This window comes from Mytilus trossulus, chromosome 7, assembly GCF_036588685.1.
Source record: "Mytilus trossulus isolate FHL-02 chromosome 7, PNRI_Mtr1.1.1.hap1, whole genome shotgun sequence".
Taxonomy (NCBI): Eukaryota; Metazoa; Mollusca; class Bivalvia; order Mytilida; family Mytilidae; genus Mytilus; species Mytilus trossulus.
In genome coordinates this window covers 78,622,156-78,648,517 of record NC_086379.1, presented here as the reverse complement: position 1 = coordinate 78,648,517, position 26,362 = coordinate 78,622,156, and the positions used below count along the sequence as shown (strand labels likewise).

Below are 26,362 nucleotides of genomic sequence, written 5' to 3'. Positions count from 1 at the left end.
TTATGCTGTATGGGGCTCTACTCATTGTTAAAGGCTGATTATGCTGTATGGGGCTTTACTCATTGTTAAAGGCTGAATATGCTGTATGGGGCTTTACTCATTGTTAAAGGCTGAATATGCTGTATGGTGCTTTACTCATTGTTAAAGGCTGTACAGTGACCTATAGCTGTTAATTTCTGTGTCATTTGGTTTCTTTTGAAGAGTTGTCTCATTGGCAATCATACCACATTTTCTTTTTCATATTTAAGATTTATAGACTTTTATGATTAGTGGCTGTTTTTTTGGTATATAATAACGGGTCTTAATGCCAACATTTCCCCAAAATGTAGCCCCTGTAAAGTGAAAGGAATATAAAACTAATGAAACCCTGTTTTCAGATCCTTTTAGTCCTTTTTTCTACTAGAAAGGTGACACATACAAATTTTTAATTTTTCAGTTATTGGGTTATCAACTATTTTGTCTATTTCTTACTGTAACCTTAGAAGTTGCTCAGGATGGATTATGTTTGCATGTTGTAGATTTACAATGTCAGATTTAAAGACACATATTTCAGAATATCACAAGACCATAAATGTTTCGTGTACATAATTTCAAAATGTCTACATACCTGACAACATAAAACGTTGATCCATTAGGTCGATTATCCAATAAATAATTTACAAATGCTCTAACATTTTCTGATGTCGGGTTTTCTAATTCTGGTAAATCAATCTGTAATAAATTATAATTCATAGTCTTAAAGTAATCATATTCTTACGAAATGGATTTCATTGATATTTATTTTCATGGTGTTGCATATTATCCTGTAAAAGAGTGCAGGCATTGTCCTGAATATTCATGAATTAATAGCCAATGGACATTATACAACCAAAAATTAATCAATTTTTTTGAGAGAACAAAATATCTTTGCCTTGATGAAAATCTTGTGTGTATGTATAACCAAATCAGTAATTATTACTATTTATTACTTTTGTTTGCTGTGTAGTATGTTTTTGTAAAGATAGATTTTGCAGCTATGCAATAAATATTCTTGCCAGGAATCAGAACTTTGTAAATTGTTGCAATAAATGCATGTATATAAATACTCATATATTATTGAAGTTTGGATAAACTTATGATAAACAATGTGCATTCCTACCATTCCTTCAGGTATTGACATAAAATTAGGAACATCTAATACGTCTTGACAGAACTGGTCACCAACAGCACTTCCTACATAAAAGTACATGCGATCATATGCATCTAACACATACACTCCTTGACGGTCAATATTGGCTGAGGACAGATGAAGCCTTGTGGTATGTGGAACCTCTGTATTATTCTTTGTCATTACTGTCTGAAAAATGTTCGAAAATTATGTTAAATATTTATTTTTTGCTTCAAAATTCATAGTCATTACTATTTCACATTATGCAAATAAAACTGAAGAAAGCAATTAATAATTGTCTAAGTTTGATACCTTTGTGGTGTGTTTAATCATTTAATCCCTATATATAAACCATCTTTTTCTTAGACATGATGAATTCATTGTTGAATTATTTTATTTTAACTAACAGCAAGCAGTATAAGCTTTTTAAATGATATAGACTGATCGCTCATCCCTGCGGTTAGAGCTGTCTTAAAACTTGCAGTGATGTGAGCGTTTCATTGCTCTATGTTGAAAGCCTCACTGTGACTTATAAAAGTAATTAATGCACGGCTCCCTGCATGTTTTTTGCTGTGCACATACTGATTTTGAGGCATGGATGGATACCCCATATCCTTTGTTTTTCTATTAAATCTCAAAATCACTTTTTAACCATAGTTACGAACATTTGGTTTAATCGGACGTCATCATATTTGCAATAGCAGAATATTGCGTGCAATACTGGCAGACATTTGGTTTTCGTATAAGATATGAATTCATGTACATGTTAACTTGATACTTACTGTTTCACCTAATTTGTGTATAGGATATAAGTGAGGGTATATACTCTGTATAAGATACTGTATAGGTAAACTTTTACACTGCTGCATGGCAAATACCCTGTCATCTAGTTTGGTAGTCGTACCAAATCTGAAGGCAGTCTGAAATAGTAAGAAAGCAAAACTGATAACAGAACTATGAATGGATAGTTTAATGCAAATCAGTAAACAATGTTAGACAAGACTTATTTTCATTATCAAGAACTACATGAGATGTAAAGCTTTCCAAAAGATTTTGAATTGATCTAAGTAATCATATTATTATAAATTGGACTATGAACTACACACGTAATACTAACGGAATAAGTAACATTCTTTTAAGAATCCAGTCCTAAGCAAGGAAGAAGAAGAAGAAGAAGAAATATTGCCTGTATATCAGTGGTTTATACTTTCTATGCACTTATCAACACTATGAGCTTTAAATTTGTCAAATACACAATATTAACTATAGCTAACAAATGAAAAATATCCAATTCCTTACCACAAGATACTTTATATAAGGTTGTGAAAACAATGGAATTGATCAATACTAATGTAACCCAATACACCTTTACATTTACTTACAAATTTACACATAGCTGAGATCAGCATTGGTAATAATCTTAGTGAGTAACATATGGGTAAACTGCCTATTCTCTGTGAAGAAGGTAATGTACTACCAAAGGCTGATAATGAATCTACAGAAGCATTTAACATGGCTTCTCTGGCATCAGGTAATGTAGCTGTTACACTTCTGTCTGCACCTGTAAAAAGAAAAAAGTCACTTTTTACAAATTTTAGTTTTTAATTCCTTGTTTTTAACTTATTTACATTTCTGTACACATATTTCAGAGCAAAACCAATTAATGGTAAAAATTATCATTTCAACTTTTAATACTTTGTCTTGCCACACTCACCCATTTTTGCCAGTAATCCAATAATTGCTTGTTGATCAGCCCCAGCATAAATCTCACTTAATTGATTTGTAACTGGAAGGCACATGGTATGTACACGTATTCGTCTTTCTCCTAAAATATAATGTTGGAAATTTAAATTTATAGACTCCAAGGATCTTTAACTACACAACTGTCATCCACTATGACATATGATGAAAGGAATGGTTGGTCATCAGATCTAGTTCTGTACATTACCTTCTTCAGATAATTTTGGACAATAATGTCCTACTATTGTTTCAAATCAGGTATGGTTTAAATAAAAATTGTAGTGTCAAAGAGAAAACATTTGATCGTCTGCAATTGAAGAAATTATCCGAGATACTGCTAATAGTATAAGCTTTATAAAAATCTAGCAAGAATTGTACCCTTGAGCACTAAAAAGACTGAACAGACTCTTGCACAGTATTTCAGTCCCACACAACATGCTGCGTAGGGAGGGAATAAAATTAATACACCCGAAAATGTGTGGGCAATTCATATTTCTTGCTTCACTCTAAAATTCCTAATGGTATCCTACCTTTACTAGATGTATACAATAAAGCTGCCTGGAAGCATACAACACTATTTTCTGTCAATGCATCTTCTATAGACATCTGCATACCAAACCCTGCATCAGGATTGATGTTAGGTAATGACAGTAAATCTGTCGATCGTACAAAAAAGTTCCCATGGAAAGTATGGATACTTAAACCTGTAATATAAATTAGTTATTCCTTTAGTATAGAAAATATTTCACTAGGACATTACGATGAGAAATAAGTATGTTATGCATTTCGATTTCTTAATTCTCATGCAATCCCGCCTGTATTCCTTGCATGTTCATACTAAATTTCTAGCTGTAGAGTTATATGCATTTTTTAAGTAAAAAATTACAATAATTTAGAATATATCCTGTTTTTTCTCCTTATATTGAATGAGAACTTACATTTCAATCTATAATGACTTACACCTCTTAAAAAAAAATCTTTTAAATCTATCATCTTTATGTTACCTGTCCATTGATTTTGTTGGCTAATATATGAGAAAACTGTTACATTTTCAGTAAGAAGTGAACGAAGTTCAACCTAGCAAATAAGCACTTCATAGTTTTTGTACACCTCAGGTTAAAGTTTTAAACTTAAATAAGTTCAGATAAACGAATTTACCTTTAGTGCATCTTATTCTCATAACGGCCTCAAAACCAATCTTCCTTGTGAGATATCGTCTTAAATCTGTCTCAAACTTCTCTGTTAATGAGGGATTCTTCACACAATGGAATGAGGGGAAATAGTGTATACAACCACCAGAATACTTTGATATACAGGCTGAAAGTAAAGACATACATCTAATAAAACCTACTTTTTTCAGAATATTTTATTTCATGGAGATTGGACATTTGTTTGACATTATGAAGTTTGAATGCCAGACTTTTAGAAATTTATCAAAGTTTGTTTATCCCCATAATGGAAATATAAGGTGGTTTTATTTGAAGCAATGAATTGTACATGTAAAATACTAGGAAATAATCAGAAATCCCATTCAATTCAGGTAAATTTTTGTTACTTAAATATTTAATCTCAATGTCAATTTCTTTCTATGTTATGTTGTTCATTAAGTAAGTGATTCATTAAATATTGACATGTTTTTTTGTATATCATTTTTGTCGAGCCTTCGACTTTAGTCGATAAAGATCTAACATTCCATCGTTGTTGGTGTCGTCGTCGGCATCCACAAATATTCACTCTGTGGTTAAAAATTTTTGAAATTTTTATAACTTTCTTAAACTATACTAGATTTCAACCAAACTTGAACTGAAGCTTGTTTATGATCATAAGATAGTATCTAGAAGTAAATTTTGTAAAAAGATCAATCCATTTTCTGTATTTTACTTTTAAATGGACTAATATGTCTTCCAGTTAACATACATACAGTCTGCTGTTAAAGTTTTGAAAACATTTATTAGATTCATAAACTTAACTGGATTTGGACAGAAGCTTCATACAATCAAAAAGATAGTATCAAGAGGGGGGAATATTTTTATTGATTTTTTTTTTTCCTAATTTTTTTTTTGAGCCTGCAATTTACAGCAAAAGAAGGGGAGACACTGAGTTCCGCGGAAATCTTACAATTTCTTTTTTAATATAGTTTTCAGTTTGAAAATGTATATTAATTCCTGGACTGTTATTCATATAACATAAAAATTGTCTATGTATGAGAGACACAACACTCAAGTTTCCTGTTTCTTTTTTATACACAAATATTTATACTGTTAAACAATTATCAAGGAAGTTCCCCACAATGTTGACTTACATATTGAACTGATATCTGCATATTGACCATTCAACATAAACAGATCAACGGCTACTTGCTGTGCTGAACAATCTAATGCCAATTTCTTATAAAAGTCTGTAGAGGGTCCTAAATTTGTTACATTCTGGAAAACAATAAAACAGTCATGAATATAACTTTTCTTTTAGTTAAGAATATAACAAGTAATAATGAAAAACAAAACCGATACAACATTCTGTAACACCCCAGTGCTTGAAAGAGACTAAACCACATATTGCTGTATCCAAGTAAGTTAATTTGATTATCTCCCCTATAACACATAGGATCAGGATTAAATATCTTCTGTAATTTTACACAAGAAAATCATCAATAGTCTTATGGTTTATGATTATACTGGGGTTAAGGGTTGCAATTGAATCCAGCAAAGTTGTCGAAGACTGTTTTGGTTGTTCTAGTTATGTTATTTTTCTGGTTTGGTATGTGAATTCTAAGAATATTTATCTCAGAGAAAAAGTGTCATGCAAAACAATATTAGTATCATATAATTGTATGTCATGCAGAGGACTTTTTTCCCTCTGTATAGTTGATCTGATGAATGAATGTAAATAATACCTGAAAATATTCTATTAAAATAAAACGTATATAAAAGCAAATGCCAGAATTGTAAGAATATGTAAACTTCATCTAGATGGTATAAACCAATAGCAGATAGGAAAAATTATTTAACCTCTTTTTATCAACCCCACAACTTACCATGAATAAACTCATTATATCCATCTACATTTTACAAAATAATATTTTAACTATATAGTGCATGCCAATATTCATAAAATTCAAATAACACATATTGAACTGAAAGGCATAATAATATTTTGTAAGTTAACAGTTTTCAATGCTTGAGATGTGGAGCTAAATATTAAACATAATTTCAATCCAAGCAGTCTGAAGTGCAGCTCCTATGGATACTTGAGTGGAAGATTTTTCAATTTCTTATTAACAAAGATTTAAAGGTGTTTATTTTGAACAAACCTACAAACATTTTTTTTATTTTTCCGTATGTATAACAGTTCTATTTGATCAATGTTTGGTACCTTAGTTGTTCTCTGGTTAGGATCTTCTCTATTCTCCAGTCCACCAGGTCCTATGGTAGGTAATACTGTCTGTACAACTGTTATTCTACCACCTGTTGGATGCTATAATGTAAAACATATTAAATATATCATGAAAAATAAAGTTTAAAGCATTATTGTAAATTCAGAATTTATTGCAAGGTTTTCATCAATGCCAATGGTGAGTATGGCAATAACAAGAACTTGCATTCTGTAATGTACACATACATTTGTATGAAGCTTTTCGTGTTTAATATCACAACAATTTTTCTCACATTTTGGTCTGTCATTTCGAAATCACAATAGTAAATGAACCTATAATGTGAGTTCCAAGGGCATCAATTTTGATTTGATGAAGCCAAAACTTTTAGAAAATCAACCGTTTGACAATAAAGAAATGAACAAGACACATGTAAACTTACTTTTAGAATGATTGTAATTAATTTCCAAGGAGCAACAACATTGTTCAACACACAGCTAACATTGTCATTTCAATTGTGACATCAATCAGGTGCAGCCCATGTTTAATTGAAATAAGAACATGGCTTTGTTTCAAAACAAAAGAAAGTCATATTAGAATACAATGTATATACTAGTACACTTACAATTAATTTATATGCAGCCTGAAGTGCAGCACCTAATGCACTCCCTGTTTCTCTGTTGCTTTCAAACAGAGTTGGCAGTTGATTTAATAAATCTGAAACCATTTCTTTACTCTCTTGTAAATTGACTAGTAAGTTATCAGGACAAGGAAGAAAAACATCTGAAAGAAGGAGTAAAACAGGGATACAGTTTAAAGACATTCATTTAAAATCAATATAAAATGATAACAAAAATCTACATGGTTGAATTTGTGGGCTTTTCTTAAGTATTATTGTCCACATTGTATGACCATCTAGTCTATCTATAATACTAAAATTACGAAGTCCGATTTTTCAGCCGTCATCACGTAAAAACGACGAATAATAGAATTCAACTTTGTATATCACTAATATAGTACAAAGGTGTAGATTGAAAATTACACCACTCCAGGCCCTTTTGTTTTCCACGTAATTAATATTGCCAATAATTAAGAAGTTCCGGGTCGAGTCCGATACCGATACCAATAGTATATTCACCTGTTACCCATTACCTAATCTGTACGTTCTGCATCTGACAGGCGCACCACCAAACGGTGTATTCAGGGTTAATATGCTATATACACGGGTCATAATCACAGGGTTGACACTACTAAATTGTCAAATAGCTACCTATTGTAGTATTTTAATCAGTAAGACTTTCTAAGATAACAAGACTAAAAATGAGGAACAGTTTTCAATTTGTTAGTGGGCATACATGACGTAAACTTGACAGTGAATCACAGAATTCATCTTTATTTATAACTAATATAGGACAATGTTGTTGATTAAAAAATACTCCATTCCAGGACCTTTTGTTTTCCAAATAATTAATATTACCAATAATTGATAAGTTCCAGTTCGACGGGTTCAAACAGAAAGATTTGAAAGCAGAGAAAAACTGTGTATCTTATAATCGGCATGACTTTAGCAGATGACAATACTAATACTAAAATAAGGCTTGCGCATAGTTATATACCTTAATTCAGTCACGGACCCGCGATATCACGGTTGTGTTCTAGTATATACTAAAACTCAGAGGTCATTTGCTGGAAACCTTTCATTATTTGCCATCATATTCTCTTGACTTCTATTCTGTCATTTAAATCTAACAAATTTTAACAGCATTTAAGGGAAGTTTAATATTTTTTTTCTAGTATTACACAACAGTTGATTGATTGACAGAAAGCTTTGAAACTTGTAAGATATGTTTATATCATGCAGTTAATTTAATTAGAGTGATTGAACTATGACAAATTTTCTTTATATTGGAACAATGATAGTTTTGGAAGCACAACTCTCTAAAACTGTTTGGTAGAATGATTTTTTACTTGTGGTTTTGTTTGTTTTCTACTGGACAATGCATTTATTGACTATCATTTCTATCTGATAATTTTTGGGGAGTTATGGAACAATGACTATTCTTAAAAAAAAAGTGGCACACTCACACTGGATGAACACAGTTCAAAGATTGACTGTCAAAAGATACTGTACAGCTGTAATGTTCATATCTACATAAAGCTGTCTTATTCTTACAATACTAGAATTATACATACCATCTACATCAGAAACAATCAACATCTGAGGTTGTGATAAGTTCTCTTCCAAGTTAAAGAAATATAATGCACAATCATAACACAGAAAACCAATCTGAGTCCTAGAATCACTGGGAATCTTATCTAATTCATCTAATAATGTCTGACAAAAAGTATTCAAATAACCTGCAATAAAAACATATAATACAATAGAAAGTTTTACTAGTACTTGTGTCTATTTTATCTCTATAGATTCACCTATTAAAGGTAAATCTTATATTGAATAATTTAAACCATATCATAGATTCTGATTTGATATGATTCCTTCAAATGACTTTAAAAGTGAAAACAGAACTATTTTTTCTTGTCTTGTATTAATCTTTTTACATAAATATATTATGGTAGAGTACTCACCAGTTTCTATTGCATTGAAAGACACATCTAGTAAATACAGGTACACTGCTGGTTGTGGTGGACGCAACTACAAAACACAAGAATTTGAGATTTTAGAAAATTATGTCATTTAAAATAAAAATTTACTTTAAAAAATAGGACATTTATAGGTCAATATACAGAAGCAGCATAAACATTACATTTTTTTTATATGTTACACACCCCTTTCTTTTGTTGAAAATCTGACAAAGAACACCCTTATATAAATTACACAAAGAATGTAACTCATTTTCTAGTTCCTAAGAATTCAATAATATCCATCTGATGAGTAAAGCCTTTTCAAACTGATTTTTAATGAGTAAAGCCTTTTCAAACTGATTTTTATAATCAATTCTTATGCTGTATTATTTCACCACTGTCCCAGATTAGGGGATGTTTTGCGCCTTCAAATTAGTGGTTGTTGTTTGTTGATGTACAACATATTTGCTTTTCAGTCTTATTTTGTCCCCTTAATTGGGATGTTAGTTTTTTCCTTCAAATTGTTTTTCCATTTGTGATTAAGGGCCTTTAATAGCTATGTAATATGGGCTTTGCTCATTGTTTAAAGCCATACAGTGACCTATAGTTGTTAATTTCTGTGTCATTAGGTCTCTTGTAGAGAGTTGTTTCAATAGCAATCATACTACATCTTCTTTTTTTTTATGTGGGTGATAATAATAACATGTTCATGTCATACTTTGTACTAAATCAGCCAGAATTTTATAGTGAGTTCACAAACAGTCAATAGTAATACATGTACAAATGACAGTATTTAACAACAATCTGATTATCATTGAATACTATCATAACAGTAAAAGGTTAACTTATCTTAGAACTGACTGATGTAAACAACTTACCATATACTCTGAAGGAGCAATGAATTCAATAGTGGCAGACTTTATCTCAGGTCTTCGTTGTGGTTCTCCATATGTCTTAGTCACAGGGTCAAAATTAAACTCTTCAGGCACTAAAAATACATATTACTTGGTTGTGAGTAAAAAAATACAAAAAGATCATCTAAAAGCTATGATTTCTATGAACAATTATATGTCCTGAACAATCTGTAGTCAAAGAATTAATAATAGATATATATGTATGAAAAGCTGACAAAAGGCAGACATCTTACACTTTAACATGTTTTTTTGACATACACATTGAATACTAAATTCAGTTTTGTCTTTACACAGAGACACACCATTATCTTTGTCTTGAGTATTATTCAAATATTTTTTTCTTTTCTGAAGCAAGAAAGCACATTTTAAGATCGAGTTTCTTGTATACACATAGTTGTATTGTCTCATTTGCTAGGTAATTATTGATGTTGTGATTACACTGAAGGAGCAATTAGAATTCACTTGAATGTAAGTTTTCCACCTATTTTAAAAGCCTTGCAATAATTCATGGAAAATTAATAACTTACATTCATTAACTCTGTAACATAGATTACACTTCCATCGTCGCTGATCCACAAAGTAAACAAACGGATTGATATATGTCCTACACGATCGACAGCGCACTATCACATTAGATTGTATAACAGGAAGTTGCTGAAAATGAGAGAAAAGTAAAAATGAAAGGAATATGTAGCGGTTGTTCAAAACAAATCTTCTAATATTTGATAATTTGTCAATAATTTTTATTTCATAAATGTATTACACATTTTAATATGCATGTATATTTTAAACTATGATTGCAAAATAAATGAGAAGGAAAAATAAATTTTGTATGTTAAGTATGCCCTTTTCTTAAGATTTGTATCCGCGGGTTTTTTTTCCTGGATAGATGAATGATGGAAAAATCAAATACATCTCCTTATTTTTAGTTATGTTATAATGGTAATAGATAAAAACAGAATACTCACTGATAAGTCTTTAAAAGGATGTATAAGAATGCCCAAAGGTAACCTAGATTTGTTTAAAAGTGATGATGTTTGAGGAATTGAAGTCAATGTACACCTGAGGATGCTGAAAAAGAAATTTAAACTTGATGTTAATTTTAACATGTAAAGTGTTAGTCAAATTCCAATAATAAGTAGGTAGTATTACAACTATACATTCATGATAAAATACAGTCAGATTGATTAAACAACCCCATGAGGAAATTTCTGCAAAAGACATTTTTATGCTAAGAAGAACAGTGATCTTTGCATTGGTACCTGCATGATTTTGATGCTCCATTTCATCTCACTTTAAATTTAATTATCATACTCTCATTTTTTAAGACTTCTACTATACTTTAAAGATATCCTTTTTTTTTAGCAATCATTGTGAAACAATTTTTGTAATTCTTTCTGATTAGTATTATATTTATATCTGACTCACTCAGGACTACAGTTGACCTTTTTGAAGTCATTATGCAGTTTTATCTTTGGGTTCTCAATGCCATCAGCTGGTATCAACTGTTTTTCTTGTAATAAATTAACAACTCGTGAATCATCCTATAAAAATAAATGATGCATTTGTATTTGTCATTATACTTTCTGTCTTATCATAATGAAGGGCTCCCATAAACATGTACTTTAAATATTTATTTTAAAAGGACTTGTAAATTTTGCCATAAGGGGTCTTTACAACTTATCACAAACAAGAGAAACTCACTAGTCATTACGATTAAACATGGATTAGTTATCATTAAATAAAAAATACATACAAATATATGTTCAAACAACTTCTTCAATAGTAAAACATTTGCTCTATAATTTCATAACTAAAGACCATACAGTGACCTTCACCCTTCTGCTTCAGTATTTACATACAGCTTTTAATCAATGGACTAGAAACAAGGTTTAAAATACCATGTCAACTTACTGTCAAAGACATTCCTCCTACATTAGGCATATTATTGTATTGTCCTGTACCATAGCCATCACCTTGCTGTTGTGGCCCTGGTTGGCCATACATTTGTTGTTGGGGTGGCACTCCTTGACTAGATGGAGGGTATCCTGGTCTTGATGGCATTGTGTTTGGACCACTAGGTGTTGGCTGGTATCCAGTTGGTGGTGGAGGTGTTTGACCATATTGTCCACTTGTTGGTGGCATTCCAAAATTCTGAGGTCCACTTGGTGGACCAGAAGGCTGATACATATTTTGTGTTGGCCCTGGTTGAGAGCCTTGTGATTGAACATTGTAATTTGGAGGTCCAGTTGGTGGACCAGGTTTAAAGTTTGTTGGTCCTGATGGGGGCCCTGTTCCCATACTATAATTCTGAGATGATCCACTTGGTGGACCAGGCCTTTGAGGCATGCCTGTTGGTGGAGGCCCATAAACTGGACTATTCACATTTGGTGGTGGACCAGGCTGAAAATAATAAAATTCTGTTTAATAAAAATAATATTTTGATTATAATATGATTTCTGTCAGGTAAAATTACTATTGTTTTACATTTTATTGTGTATCTAGCAGAAACTGATTTAGTTTTTCTATTCATGAATACATATATAGCCAATTTAATTGAATTTTTAAAATGATAGAATTATAAGATTCACAATGATAAATGATAAGCAACTGTTAAATAATAAAAAAAAATCTTTTTATACATTAAGTTAAAAAAAAAACACTTTTTAATATAAAACATTTTCTAATAATTTTCTGTGAAAAAAAACTTGTTTAGAATTGATATATATTTGCCTTTATAAAAGATACTGATATGAGAGGATGGTTCATTCCCAAATTTGTTTCTCAAAAGTATTTTCCTCATGTATTTGTCATATCATACCTGTGAATAAGGAGTTTGTTTAGGTGGTGTTCCACGACCTTGAATTTCCTGTGATAGAGGTGGTGTCATTGGCTTGGCTTGATCACCTAGTGGTGCTAAAAAGTAATAATTAAGACAATAAACAATAGACAAATTAGGCATATTCAATTACATAATGTATTTCATTGGTGTGTCGAAAGACCAGTTAGGTTCTGTATGAAAATTGTGGAACTATTTTAATCAATTTGAAACCCAAGTTATTGAGACAACACAAAATGTACAATGAATGTAAGTGTATGACTTCTTTACTACAACAGATGTCTAACATTGCATTTATTCATATAAATACATTTTAATTTAATAATTTTTGGTAAATCAATATCATAGCTATAATGTTTGATATAAGCTGAAAGATTAAAGAAATAGTAATGTCATTGCAAGATATTACTTTGAACTAAGCTGGATATTAATTATGAAAAAAACTACAAAAATAACATTCCTTCATTTTGTAAGACATGATTTTATAGAAATGTTACATTACTGCTTAATGTTTCACCTATTAAATTTACACTATTGTAAACTATCAAGTTTAAAGGTTACAGAATTTATTTATACAGATGGATTATGAAATGATGATGCCGTCTTAAGGTGCTTTCACAGGATTTGATTGTTTAATCATAATGTAATTATAACAAGATAAATATTGTAGGTTTCATTATAGAAACAGCTGACCTTTATGGATAAGTTGATTTTACAGTTTATTTTTCTATAGTACTCTATAGTAGTTTACTAAAAGATTTTGTAAGGTTCATACTACTCAATCTTTAAATTTAAGTGCAATGTTCTGTGGACAGATATTGTCTTTAAGCCATTTTCCATTGGCTACATTGTCTGGTTCAAGTTTTAATGGTCTCATTGGTATCTCCACCCTTTTTTAAATTACATACCAGGTGTGAATTGCCCTTCTAATGCATCCATTGTTTGACTATTGTTCATTGGTGATGGAGTCCTGGAAGATCTCCGAGATGTGGGTTCTGAAAAAATTTAAAAGATGTTATTTTGTAAATAAAACTCAATTATCACCAAGTTTCATCAGACACTCTGTCATCAACCAGTATTACATGTTGTTTACTATAAGTTATCTCCAAAATAATCAAAAATACAAGGTGACATTCATTCATAGTTAATAGTAGATTTACTAAATAGTACAAATATGTCTGTGTTAGCTGTAATTCAGCAATTCCTATTATTTTTGGAAAGTTTTAAGTATACTATGGATTCATTTATTTTTGTGTGTATCAATTTTCGGGGATTGCTGAAAATTTGTATATTCGTGGATATTTGATTTCGTGGTTTTTCTAATCTTTGTATACAAAGCCTATTGAAAATATGATATTCATTGAACATTTGAATTCGTGGTTTACATGTATCAACGAAACCCACGAAAATTGGTTTCAAACGAATAATGAATCCACAGTATCTTCAGCTTTTCTTGTTACATTTCATTGTACATTTTTTATCACTTTTATTATGGGCAAAGGAATCTGATCTTATAATAAATGGAGTAAGATTGCCATTTATCCATCAGAGACCAAAGACCAAGACCAAAGTTATGAACAACTACGGAAGTTTTTGTTTTGTGTATTATCTAAAAATAAAGGCTGCACGACTAATTGAAATGAATTTTTAAATTCAGAGACATTCAATAACAGATTAGGATTTTGAGTAGATGTGTCAATGGAGGTAAAATTAAGAGTTACATCAATATCAAGGCAACTAATTGTGATAATAAAAAATTATATGCAACAGTATGTGCTAGCTTAGGACATTACAGAACATTTCATCAGCCTTCAGTATTTATTTATAGATCTCCAAATTACGTGAATCATGTAAATTCATGTTAGTTCAAAACTAAAATATTGAACTTATATTAAATATCTCCAGCCAATAATACAAATAATACAGTTTCCAAAATTGTAATCTCATAATTTTTCATTTTATAAGATGTAACTGTAACCATTCAAAGGTTAGGAAAGCAAAAAAGTGGTCTCAAAAGACCAGCAGTCTTTTAATACAGGTAAGGTTCAATCTATATGAAATGCACTTAATAGACACTTAAACTTAATGGTCTGATTACAGTTTTTTTTTAAATACAGATGGTCTTATAATGCAGGTTTGTAATACAGATGAACTTATAAAACAGGTTTGTTAAATAAAGATGGTCGTATAGCACTGGTTTATTAAATGTATCATTTGTTTGCTTTTGTGCAGTACAATATGCTGTTGCAAATTGACCCTCCCCCTTTTCTTTTGAATTTTGAAAAAGATTTGAAAAATGTAGATGGTCTTATAACACAGGTCTGTAAAATACAGATGGTCCTTTAAGCAGGTTTGACTGTATATTTTATTTATGTAATATCATATGTAAGATGTAACTAAATATGGTTTATGTAATGCAAAAAAAGCCATTCAATCATTCTAATTATTTGTCATTAATGTGTCACATAAAAAACCATTCTGTCTTCAAAGGTAATACATTAAAGTAACTTATCAGAATTCAGTCAGAATTCCAACATTATCTTTACAAACAAATTAAGATGTAATATTGTATTGTCAGGTTAAAGTTTTGTTTTCCTAAGACATCAAACATGTTTATCCTATTTAGCTTTTAACATGTGATTTGAAGATGGATGAAATAATACAACAAAATGCAGGTTATGATTTCATATTCATTTGTAAACAAAAATAAACTCAATGTCATGCTAGGCAAACCCTTACACATAAATCATAGTATAGAAAAGGAGAAAGTAAGTGTCTGACAGATTGAAAACACACATGTAGGGTGAGCTGCTGAACAAAAAAGAAAATTAAAATTTATGGAAACAGGAAGTCGGTATCTGACAGAATATCCAAAAAGTGCTCACAGGTTACAATATACATTGTATCACTGTCACTGGTTACAATATACATTGTATCACTGCTCACAGGTTACAACATACATTGTATCACTGTCAAGCTGTCTAACAAATAGGAAGTCATTCTAGTTTTTAGTTTCTGTTAAAAATGAGATGAAAATGTTAGTTGGACAGACAGGCATACATGGTCATGATGGCGATTGCAATATAGACCCACGGAATGAGAGTATAATTACAAATTAGTTTTGCTACATAGTCAAGAAATTCCAGATTCCATAGAAAACATAAAAATATACATCAAGTAAAACACAATAACCAGTGTAAAGCAGTATAATCAGAAAGCTGTGACAAACACTTAAAATCAAGGTTTAATTTACTGGTTAATTCATTTCAATTAAAGAAAATATCTGTCTTTTTTTTTATAATCCTTCAGATTTTAATTCAAATAAATATGAAATTTTCTCAAATGAAAAACATATCAGAGATAAAAAATCTAAAAGCTTTTTTTTTTTTTTATCTTTTTGATTTGAGTAAAATATACCTGAATTGTTAGGTGTTAGTCCTGGTGTAAGCTGCATGCCCACTTGGTGGGAATACTGTCCCTGTCCATGGTATGGCACAGGCAGACCATCTACAACACATGTACACACAATAAAAATAACATGCCATGCAGAGGTTAACAACTTCACAATATAACAAATGAAAGTTTATACGATGATCTACATGAAGCAATTGACAATGATACAAAAAATTAATGTCAATTGGATACCATGCCTCTCTAATTCTTGTACTATGGTGGGAGATATGAACTGCAAAATCTTGGTTAAATCAATAAATTCGCATAATTTTTAAAAAGTTCACACCCTATTGAACATGTGTTCTTATGTCATGAATGTCCTACATGTAACATGTGTAAGTTTCATGTTTATGTGACCACAACTTAAAGGTAAGCTAGCTTCATGTACCTTAAACTTTAAGCTGATATTCAACTGATATATGCCTCAAAAGCATAATACCCCTCCTCCTCCTTGTAAACATGAAGGGGAGGTATAAAATGGTTATCTTAGTTTTCAACATTTATTCAAATGCCTCATAGTTTTTATTTCAGATTAAAAAAAATCAAACAACAGATGCATTGATATATATTTAGACTAAATACATTACTGATTCAGCACTTTTATCCAAGTGGCATAACTCTTTTTAAAATAGTTGATAAGCACTAATTTCTAAACTTCCTAGACATTGATGATAAACCTTTTATAACATTTTCATAGATATCCATAACAATTAAATGAATATTGTGTATAAAACTAAAAGGAATACGTAGCAGGGCTCACACTACTTCAGAATTGTAGGGAGAAGTGACTTCTCTTTTTGAAACTGATAGGGAGAAGTGACTTCTCTTTTTGAAACTGATAGGGAGAAGTGGTGAGATTTCAAAGAGAAGTGCTCATTCGCGCGGTGCGCTACAATGTTTGGATTTTACTTTAGTATAAACGGTCATTTGTAAATAATGTTCTTTTTATATTGTACAATTCATATCTGAGTATACATACAATTAAAGTAACATTTCAAATTGAAAGTTGTTTAAATTTTACTAAGGTCCTTGTGAGAAACTACCAACTAAATATCTAGCACTAAAAAATTTTTTTTTTTTTAAAAAGGTAAAGAAATTATATATAATATATCAATTACAATTTTATTAAAAACTATCTTGTGTATGAAATTCAGTGTTTCTCATCAAAAGATATATAAAGGTAAGCTGGGCCATAATATATTGATATTAGTGTAATAAAGAGCTAAGCAACTTTACAATAGTTTACAACAATCCATATAAATTATAGGGAATTATATACACCAATCAATGATTAGTTTATTTGGATGTAACCAAAAGTCTTTTAATGGGTGTGGAATTCGTAATTTTTCCTTTGGGATCAATATTCTTCTGTCAGCTGTTCTATCCGTGCGTCCGTAGTAATTTTTGTAAAAATACGGATTTTGGTCATAGCTGGTCCGTTTCCCATCCGTAGTTTAGAAATCGGTTAATGGCGGACAATGCAAGAAAATTTACAAAAATAAACGATGTTTGACAAGTTATTTTGAAAGGATCATGACATTTTTTGATGCAATAAATGGATTAAACATTTACTGAAGGCAACTTTTATCATGTTTAAATGAAGTAACAAACTTATTTTGCAGCCGAAAGTTATGTTGATGTACGTTTTCGAGTAACAAGCACCAGAACTTACGGAAGTGCACGAAGTGATAAAAAGTTGTATTTTTATTAAATAACTTGCTACACTTTGCAAAAACAATGCTTCAACGTCTTTTCTTAAGATAATGAATCGTTTATGTCTGAATTTCTTTAATTACCTATAACCAGATGCTCCGCAGGGCGTAGCTTTATACGACCGCAGAGGTTGAACCCTGAACAGTTGGGGCAAGTATGGACACAACATTCAAGCTGGATTCCGCTCTAAATTTGGATTGTGATTAAATAGTTGACACAGCATAGGTTTCTGACACAGAATGAATGTATTCAAATGAACTTAAAATTTTTGTTTTCTCTTAGAGCAATTCACTATGCTGTTGAATATTAATCCTCTCAAAAAAATGTTTGAAGAAATTTTCTTTTTATTTATGAAATTTCAAATGAGAAAAATTGAACCCAATTTTTTAATCACATCCCCCTTTCCCTTATTCCAAAACTAATTTCAATTAAAATATTCTAATGGAGTTTGCAACAATTACTACTCATTTAAATACATCATAAAATATTAAGATGTAAAAAAACTGCTTGTTATCACTGAATGGTAAAGATTGTTAAAATTTATCAGTTGGTAGTAAAAAGTGAATATACATTGTATATTGTATATAACAAAGATTTAAGTTGATTCTGGACAAAGAAAGATAACTCCAAATAAAAAAATTCTTGCAGATATTTCTTGCTTACTTTACTGGACAAAGAAAGATAACTCTTATTTAAAAAAAAATTTGCTATTTCACAATATTGTGAAATTAGATATTTCTTGCCATTGCACAATACTGTGCAATTGAAAAGACTTGCTATTGCACAATACTTAATATAATAATTTAAGATCCTGATTTGGACCCACTTGAAAACTGGGCCCATAATCAAAAATCTAAGTACATGTTTAGATTCAGCATATCAAAGAGGCCCAAGAATTTGATTTTTGTTAAAATCAAACTTAGTTTAATTTTGGACCCTTTGCACTTTAATTTAGACCAATTTTAAAACTGGACCAAAAATTAAGAATCTACATACACAGTTAGATTTGGCATATCAAAGAATCCCAATTATTCAATTTTTGATGAAATCAAACAATGTTTAATTTTGGACCTCGATTTGGGCCAACTTGAAAACTGGGCCAATAATCAAAAATCTAAGTACATTTTTAGATTCAGCATATCAAAGAACCCCAAGGTTTCAATTTTTGTTAAAATCAAACTAAGTTTAATTTTGGACCCTTTGGACCTTAATGTAGACCAATTTGAAAACAGGACCAAAAATTAAGAATCTACATACACAGTTAGATTCAGCATATTAAAGAACCCCAATTATTCAATTTTGATGAAATCAAACAAAGTTTAATTTTGGACCCTTTGGGCCCCTTTTTCCTTAACTGTTGGGACCAAAACTCCCAAAAACAATACCAACCTTCCTTTTATAGTCATAAACCTTGTGTTTAAATTTCATAGATTTCTATTTACTTATACTAACGCTATGGTGCGAAAACCAAGAAAAATGCTTATTTGGGTCCCTTTTTGACCCCTAATTCCTAAACTGTTGGGACCGAAACTCCCAAAATCAATACCAACCTTCCTTTTGTGGTCATAAACATTGTGTTTAAATTTCATTGATTTCTATTTACTTTAACTAAAGTTATTTTGCGAAAACCAAGAATAATGCTTATTTGGGCCCTTTTTTGGCCCCTAATTCCTAAATTGTTGAAACCAAAACTCCCAAAATCAATCCCAACCTTTCTTTTGTGGTCATAAACCTTGTGTCAAAATTTCATAGATTTCTATTAACTTAAACTAAAGTTATAGTGCGAAAACCAAGAAAATGCTTATTTGGGCCCTTTTTGGCCCCTAATTCCTAAAATATTGGGACCAAAACTCCCAAAATCAATACCAGCCTTCCTTTTATGGTCATAAACCTTGTGTTAAAATTTCATAGATTTCTATTCACTTTTACTAAAGTTAGAGTGCGAAAACTAAAAGTATTCGGACGACAACGACGACGACGACGACGACGACGACGACGACGACAACGACGCCAACGTGATAGCAATATACGACGAAAATTTTTTCAAAATTTGCGGTCGTATAAAAAGTTGATGTTTCATCAACTTGGTAAAAATTGAAAATGTCCGATGACGGAAGCGACTGAAAGCGAGTATCGTAAACAACGGGGCGACTTGTCTTCGCTTTTGGGGTTCAGGGAAAGCGAAGTGACGGTCGGGAAAGCGACTTCTTCTCCCAAGTCGCCTGGTAGCATGAGCCCTGTACCTATGCAATATTTCAATATCTATATAACCATCTAAATGTCTGAGAAGCATTTGTGTATTTAAATGTTAAACAGTAGATGTATGCAAATATTAAAAAATGTGTACATGTCCTACCTGATTGCTGTGGTGTTCCTGGCTGGTTATTTTGAGAAATAGTAGGAGGTGGTCCTGTGCCAACTGGTAGGGTACCCATTCGTGGAGGTCCAGGAGGTGGCTGACTTCCTGAATATGAAGGGGCAGTACTCACTGATGGTTGACCCATCCTCATAGGTGGACCAACTCCTGGTTGCTGTGGGCCATTTACTAATGGTGGTCGATTTGGCATTCCACCTGGGAAACCAGGTTGTTGCTGTATGTTTGTCATTGGAGGTCGCATACCAGGTCTGATTTGTTGAATATTTGACGTAGGTGGCATTTGTCCTGTCTGACTAGATGGTGGACCATACATTGGTGCTCCCATCTGAGGCCTGTTTATTCCAGTGTTAGGTGGTGGTCCACCAGATTGTCCTTGAACAGGTCTTATTTGTTGTGTATTATATTGAGGAACAGATGTAGGAGGAAAACCAGGTCTTGCAGCTTGATGCTGTGATGGAAATGGTCCATTCCCCATCGGACCCTGTACATTAGGTCTTACTTGATTTGGTGGTCCATTGCCCATCGGACCCTGAACATTAGGTCTTACTTGATTTGGTGGTCCATTGCCCATCAGACCCTGTACATTAGGTCTTACTTGATTTGGTGGTCCTCCAATTCCTGATTGCATTGTAGCATTTGATGTTGGATATGATGAACCATTCAATGCTGACTGTGGAAATGGTGTTTGGCTTGGAGATTGTGGTTTTCCATGGAAAGGACCTGGCACACTTGGAGGTATAGATTTGTTCATGGGTTCAAATTTGCTATTCTGAAATCCTACAAAACAAACACACAGCTTAACACTAATATATATGAGACAGTCGCAGAGTGTTCATTTACAAAAATATGTTGTATCTATACTCTTGTCAAATTGTTACAAAACAATGATACAATCTGTATCTGTGCTATACTATGTATACAGGATACTTTATTGGGGTAACTGGCTCAACTCCTTTGAAAAGTGTAAAATATTTTCACATGAAAACACTATAAATCTACATTTGTATAGCTACCTGTCTTGATGTTTTTGACAAGTTAATGACCATCATCTAATTGAAGTGTTTTAACACTTGTAAGTTGTGAAAATTGTATGGGTCACTCATCTGTTTATTAACTGACCCCGTTTATTATGATTTTATTAGAAATGCATAATAAAAAGATTAAGGGTCATCAGGGTCATGGGGTTCTTTCAAACTATGTGTTGGTTAGGTAACGGGAACCATACATATATTTTTAATTGGCCTGAGTGTTAGTTCCATCACCAATCTAATGTATATATATTATATACATGTAGCTAAGACATACATTTTGTAATAACAAAACCATTGTTACATATATACATGTATGAAAGTGGTCATCTATAATACTTATTTTATGTTTGCTATATATATTTTAATGTGTAGTTAGTTTTCTGCTTTTACAGGATAATGACTACAATCAACAATCTGATTATACTGCCATAGGTTTGGTGCACATACAGAACAAACCCCTAACCAAATTAAAAGAATTTAAATCAGTTTAGTCATCAAGGCTTTTACTCTTGTCTGGAACAGTTTTCTAAATTTAGGCAATATAGGAAAGGTGTACTGACATAAGTAGTCTCTGAAAAATCAATAGGCAATATAGGGTGCAAACATTAATCCACCATTCTGCCTCTGATGAAGGTCCTTTATGGACCGAAACCGGTCAGGCTATCAAACATCACCAGGCGCTGTTAATTATGTGTATTGGTATATACTATATTTTTACAGTTTTCTAAATTTAATTTGAAGTTATTATGGTATATGTGTGTCACCTCTTAATAAAATTGACATACTCTCATAAATATTTTGGGTGGATTTTTTTAAAGAATACTTGTACCGGTAATTACTATAAATATTGAAATTGATAACATTTACTTTTTATACTTCAACATGATGTATACATGGAATCAGACTATTTGTTCAAGTTGACTTACTATAGTGGCTCATAATCCAGATAAATTTAACATGATACAGTTACACTTAATAAATGTAGTAGTTCCAATATTTTATCATTTCTTGCCACGAAATTTTGACAGGTTGTTAATCAAAGAGCTGATAGCTCTGAAGTGGAAGAAGGTGAATAAAAAGTAACTTGAATTACCATCAAAGCAGACCCACTTACTCAGGCTGCTTTGTTCCATTATTGTTAAAATGTATTTTTTTCTTCAAACAAAAAAAGGTCATAAGTACATGGATTTCCCATCCGTACAATCTCTTTCTATGTTCAGTTGACTATGAAAATTAGGTAAAAATCTTTAATTTGGCAGTAAAATTAAGAAGATCATATCAAGAGGAACACATGTGTACTAAGTTTCAAGTTGATTGGATTTCAACTTCATCAAAAACTACCTCAACCATAAACTTTATAACCAGAAGCAGGACGGACAGACTAGAAAACATATTGCCCATAAATGGAGCATAAAAATAGTAAGACTTGTTACATACCCGCCAACTTTTGAAAGTTCCCATATGGGTTTTTACTGCACAACAACAATTTTAAAGGTTACAATTTTTAGCGACGTATTTTGCAAGATCTGGATTGTCTAGAAAAAAGTGTCATATTTGTATGATGAACTTACATGCCTTTTCCTTAAGTCTGTTTGCATGATTCTAGTTATATATTAAATCGGTAGAAAAAATATACATGAAGCTAGCAGACCAGGGTTTATTTTCCAGATTAAAAATATTAGATGCTTGTTGAAATTTCCAATTTTGAATAATGCACAAAGATGGGCCTTTAACAGGTTGGGAACAACACTCCAAATGAGGGTAACCTAACTGGAAGATCATCACAACCCACTGTAAAAAATGAGCACAAAAAAAGTCATTTATATTCATATTATTTGATGAAACTTTTCCCCAAGAACTATGCATCTATTAAGTACTGAATGGTCAAAACATCATGTTTTTTTATCGAAATAAATTTTGTTGTAAATGTAACCAAATGATGTAGAAATTGTGTTTTTTCTTCAAATTTCCATCAAATTGTAATGTTTATAGTTCCCTTATTGCCTCTCTATTTGATTAAAATAAAATAATAAGAAGAATTTGTTTCTTGTTTTGTTTTTTGACAAATGATTGTTCACTGCTTGCAAATGAATAATTATATTTGTATATTTTATCTTGTTGACTTCTAATCATTCTACTACTACTACTTAATAGAGTTTAATGGCGACTACCCTTGCGGGTATTGCGCCAGATTACCTTATATAAAAAAACATTTCAAGTAAATGTTTTAAAATTATCATTGTTTAAGTATAAGCCTAATAATTTAGAAACAAATTTATCATATAAACTTCAATGTCATCCTTGAAAGGAGGTCTAGATTGCTAAAATAATTTATAAATTTTAATTTTTTTATTGGTCCAAAATCATTAAAATTCATTTAATTAACATCATTTTATAATTATTTGATTAAAATATTAATCATTTATAGTCTTTTTACAATTTACATTTTTAAAAGCAAAATAACTGAAAACAGGCTAAAACAAAGGGAAGTAACAAAAAAGTATTTCAATATTCCCAATACACATCGTTTTGATAACACAACGGCAGTTAGCCGGAGGTAAACATCGTTGATTACCAGTATGTTTGACAGCCAAGCTGTCAAGTGAAGCCATATAATTATACATTTTCTTTGATGTTCAGGTAAAATTTAACACAGGTGTCAATTACACCCGTACAGTAGTAAGAAATGATTAAATATGGCGTCTGAAAATTTTCATTCATGAAATATTTCATACACGGGAGTTTTTTCTCCTAAACGGGAGGACGGGAGGAGACCCCTGAAAACGGGAGTTTTGTTCTCCCGCCGGGAGGTTCACATGTATGTTACGAAGGGCATCTAATTCACATGGCAAAGGAAAACCATGAATAAAGACAACACTTTATATATCCTTTTTATTTATATAAAAACAAAATCTTCTTGTCTGCAGGATTGCAAATTCGTCACTTCAAGGGCGAACTTGTAAACAGGGCGAGTTGTCCCGATACCAAATTCACGCATGCGTAATACAAATATCTACAGTTTAAACATCCTGTTACAAGTAAACAAATAACGTTCATGTGGATGAGATGAAATCTAACAATTTACATAAATAAAAGGGTCATATTTACGATAGTGATTGTTTTACAATCATAATTTACAAATTAAATGATTCAGATGCCTAATCATGTGTAAAAATCGGTGTCAGGAATCTAAGTTGTTTTGAAATTGTAATATACGAAATGAATGCGGCATACGCAGACTCAATGCCAAGGGTCGGCCCCTTAAGTCTTCAGAAGACTTGACGTCTTCTTCCACTAAAAACCACGTCACATCTGTCGTAATATTTTTGAACGTGTTACACAAAAATAATGAGCTTGTATGAACATGGTGTATAGTAAGAGTATCAATTCAAAATACATAACCATTAAAAGTAGATCGAATAGTACATGAAATAATCTAGAAGCCGAAATTTACCAGAACTGCGAGACGGGTTTGACATTTCTGATGTACTATAGAAGTTGGTGTCTTTAGGGTGGTATATATTCGCTCCTTAATTAAAATAATCTTGTTAATGGTACTGGTTCGCTAACTTGTAAATCAATAAGTTGGACTGGAAGTAATTTAGACCGCATATTGGTTGAAAAGAATATATAATTCAACATTTATTCAGGTGAGTCCACATTCTGAACTAGACCGGAAGCTTACAAATTATGGTCATGCGCATCACCAAAACGTGGCAAAGGGTGACTAAAGGAAAGAGTTTGGGCACATATGTTTTATGTTCCATAAATTCATCCAATTCGACATACTTATGATGTGTGCTATTGAACATTATACCATAATTTCTTATTCTTCTCACATAGCCGTGATACATCAGATATAGAATAGAATAGAATATTTTTATTTCCCAAGTTACAGGGCCCATAAAGGGCATAAAATCTGATTTACATAATTGGTAACAACAACAATAATAGCGGCATATACATATATATTTGGAATCTAAGCATTGGTCAGAATAAAGCAAAAAAAAAACCCACATATATATTGCGAATAAAAGAATAATAAAATTACATAATATGCATTTATTCTCAAAGTTATTTACTTGACTTGATTAGTGTCAGTGTTCATAAAACAGTCACAAATATAACAGCCAAGTTTTTCCATAAGAGTAACATTTTCTTGGGTCAAGAGCCATCAAAATTTAGAAGATTTATTTAAATTTGTAAAATCATAAAAATTGTTAGAAATAAAAAAAAAATTGAATATCATAAAGAGGGCATTCTAATAAAAAAAAATGAAGCTCATCTTCAACTTTACCCGAAGTGAGCAATTAGAACAAATTTAAGACACTCAGATCTTTCTATAGATATATAAATACACATATATGTCTCAGGAAACACCAACTAATCTGGATTTGTTTACATGCACCATTTCAATTTATTTTGCATCTATATATATTCTCAAATTGATGTATGAAGCCTAACGCATAATATATGGTATGATTTTGGATCGCTTTCGATTGATTAAAACAAATTCTAGTCATATATTTGATGACAACATCCCTAACTCGAAAACGAGAAGTTGAAAATGCGAAATCGGAAAGAAAAAATAGCCATCGCGTTGTCGATTTCGCGTTTTCGAGTTTTTGCGTTTTCGCCATAGAAAATACGAAGGGCGAACACGCAAAAAAATGAAATGGCTTTAACCGGCCACCATATTAACTTAGATCAAAGAAGCTATATCCATGATTTAACTTTACATAAAGGAATATATTTTGAAGATGTTCTTTCTATTGACAATAGATATAGGAAGATGTGGTGTGAGTGCCAATGAGACAACTCTCCATCCAAATAACAATTTAAAAAGTAAAACATTATAGGTTAAAGTACGGCCTTCAACACGGAGCCTTGGCTCACATCGAACAACAAGCTATAAAGGGCCCCAAAATTACTAGTGAAAAACCATTCAAACTTTTCTCTTTGAATCCCATTGAATAGTCATGAACTAAAAATTAAAGATACCACATAAACATCTCCATCGGCCTCATTTTAAGACATATATCCCTAAGTTAACTACAGACGTCATACCAATATCATAGTCTGCAAGAAATGGTTTGAGTTCACTTCTGAAATTATATTTGTTTTCTTACATTAGGCAGTAATTTACACACTTCATCCGCGTACAAAGTTTATATTTCATATCTCATATCTCATAT

The 26,362-nt window shown here is 31.4% G+C and overlaps 1 protein-coding gene across 2 annotated transcripts in view; it reads right to left on the bottom strand.

Annotated features, from left to right (window-relative positions):
• Positions 1-24,874, bottom strand: part of LOC134725903 (protein transport protein Sec24A-like) — a 28,137-nt gene extending 3,263 nt beyond the window's left edge. Inside the window, exons 1-22 of one of the 2 annotated variants that reach the window (XM_063590176.1) lie at positions 24,622-24,874; positions 20,116-20,913; positions 16,011-16,100; positions 13,502-13,588; positions 12,576-12,670; positions 11,669-12,157; positions 11,183-11,298; positions 10,723-10,825; positions 10,282-10,408; positions 9,719-9,828; positions 8,844-8,910; positions 8,451-8,615; positions 6,883-7,040; positions 6,260-6,361; positions 5,190-5,313; positions 4,046-4,204; positions 3,418-3,591; positions 2,862-2,972; positions 2,530-2,708; positions 1,930-2,067; positions 1,139-1,336; positions 608-711 (exon numbers count right to left, since the gene is read on the bottom strand). In XM_063590176.1, coding sequence (XP_063446246.1) covers positions 608-711; positions 1,139-1,336; positions 1,930-2,067; positions 2,530-2,708; positions 2,862-2,972; positions 3,418-3,591; positions 4,046-4,204; positions 5,190-5,313; positions 6,260-6,361; positions 6,883-7,040; positions 8,451-8,615; positions 8,844-8,910; positions 9,719-9,828; positions 10,282-10,408; positions 10,723-10,825; positions 11,183-11,298; positions 11,669-12,157; positions 12,576-12,670; positions 13,502-13,588; positions 16,011-16,100; positions 20,116-20,913; positions 24,622-24,646 — 3,719 coding nt within the window. In that variant the 5' untranslated portion in view covers positions 24,647-24,874. The remainder of the gene's footprint in view (positions 1-607; positions 712-1,138; positions 1,337-1,929; positions 2,068-2,529; positions 2,709-2,861; positions 2,973-3,417; positions 3,592-4,045; positions 4,205-5,189; positions 5,314-6,259; positions 6,362-6,882; positions 7,041-8,450; positions 8,616-8,843; positions 8,911-9,718; positions 9,829-10,281; positions 10,409-10,722; positions 10,826-11,182; positions 11,299-11,668; positions 12,158-12,575; positions 12,671-13,501; positions 13,589-16,010; positions 16,101-20,115; positions 20,914-24,621) is intronic. The other variant, XM_063590177.1, reaches the window with a different exon arrangement.
• Between the last annotated feature and the right edge of the window lie 1,488 nt (positions 24,875-26,362).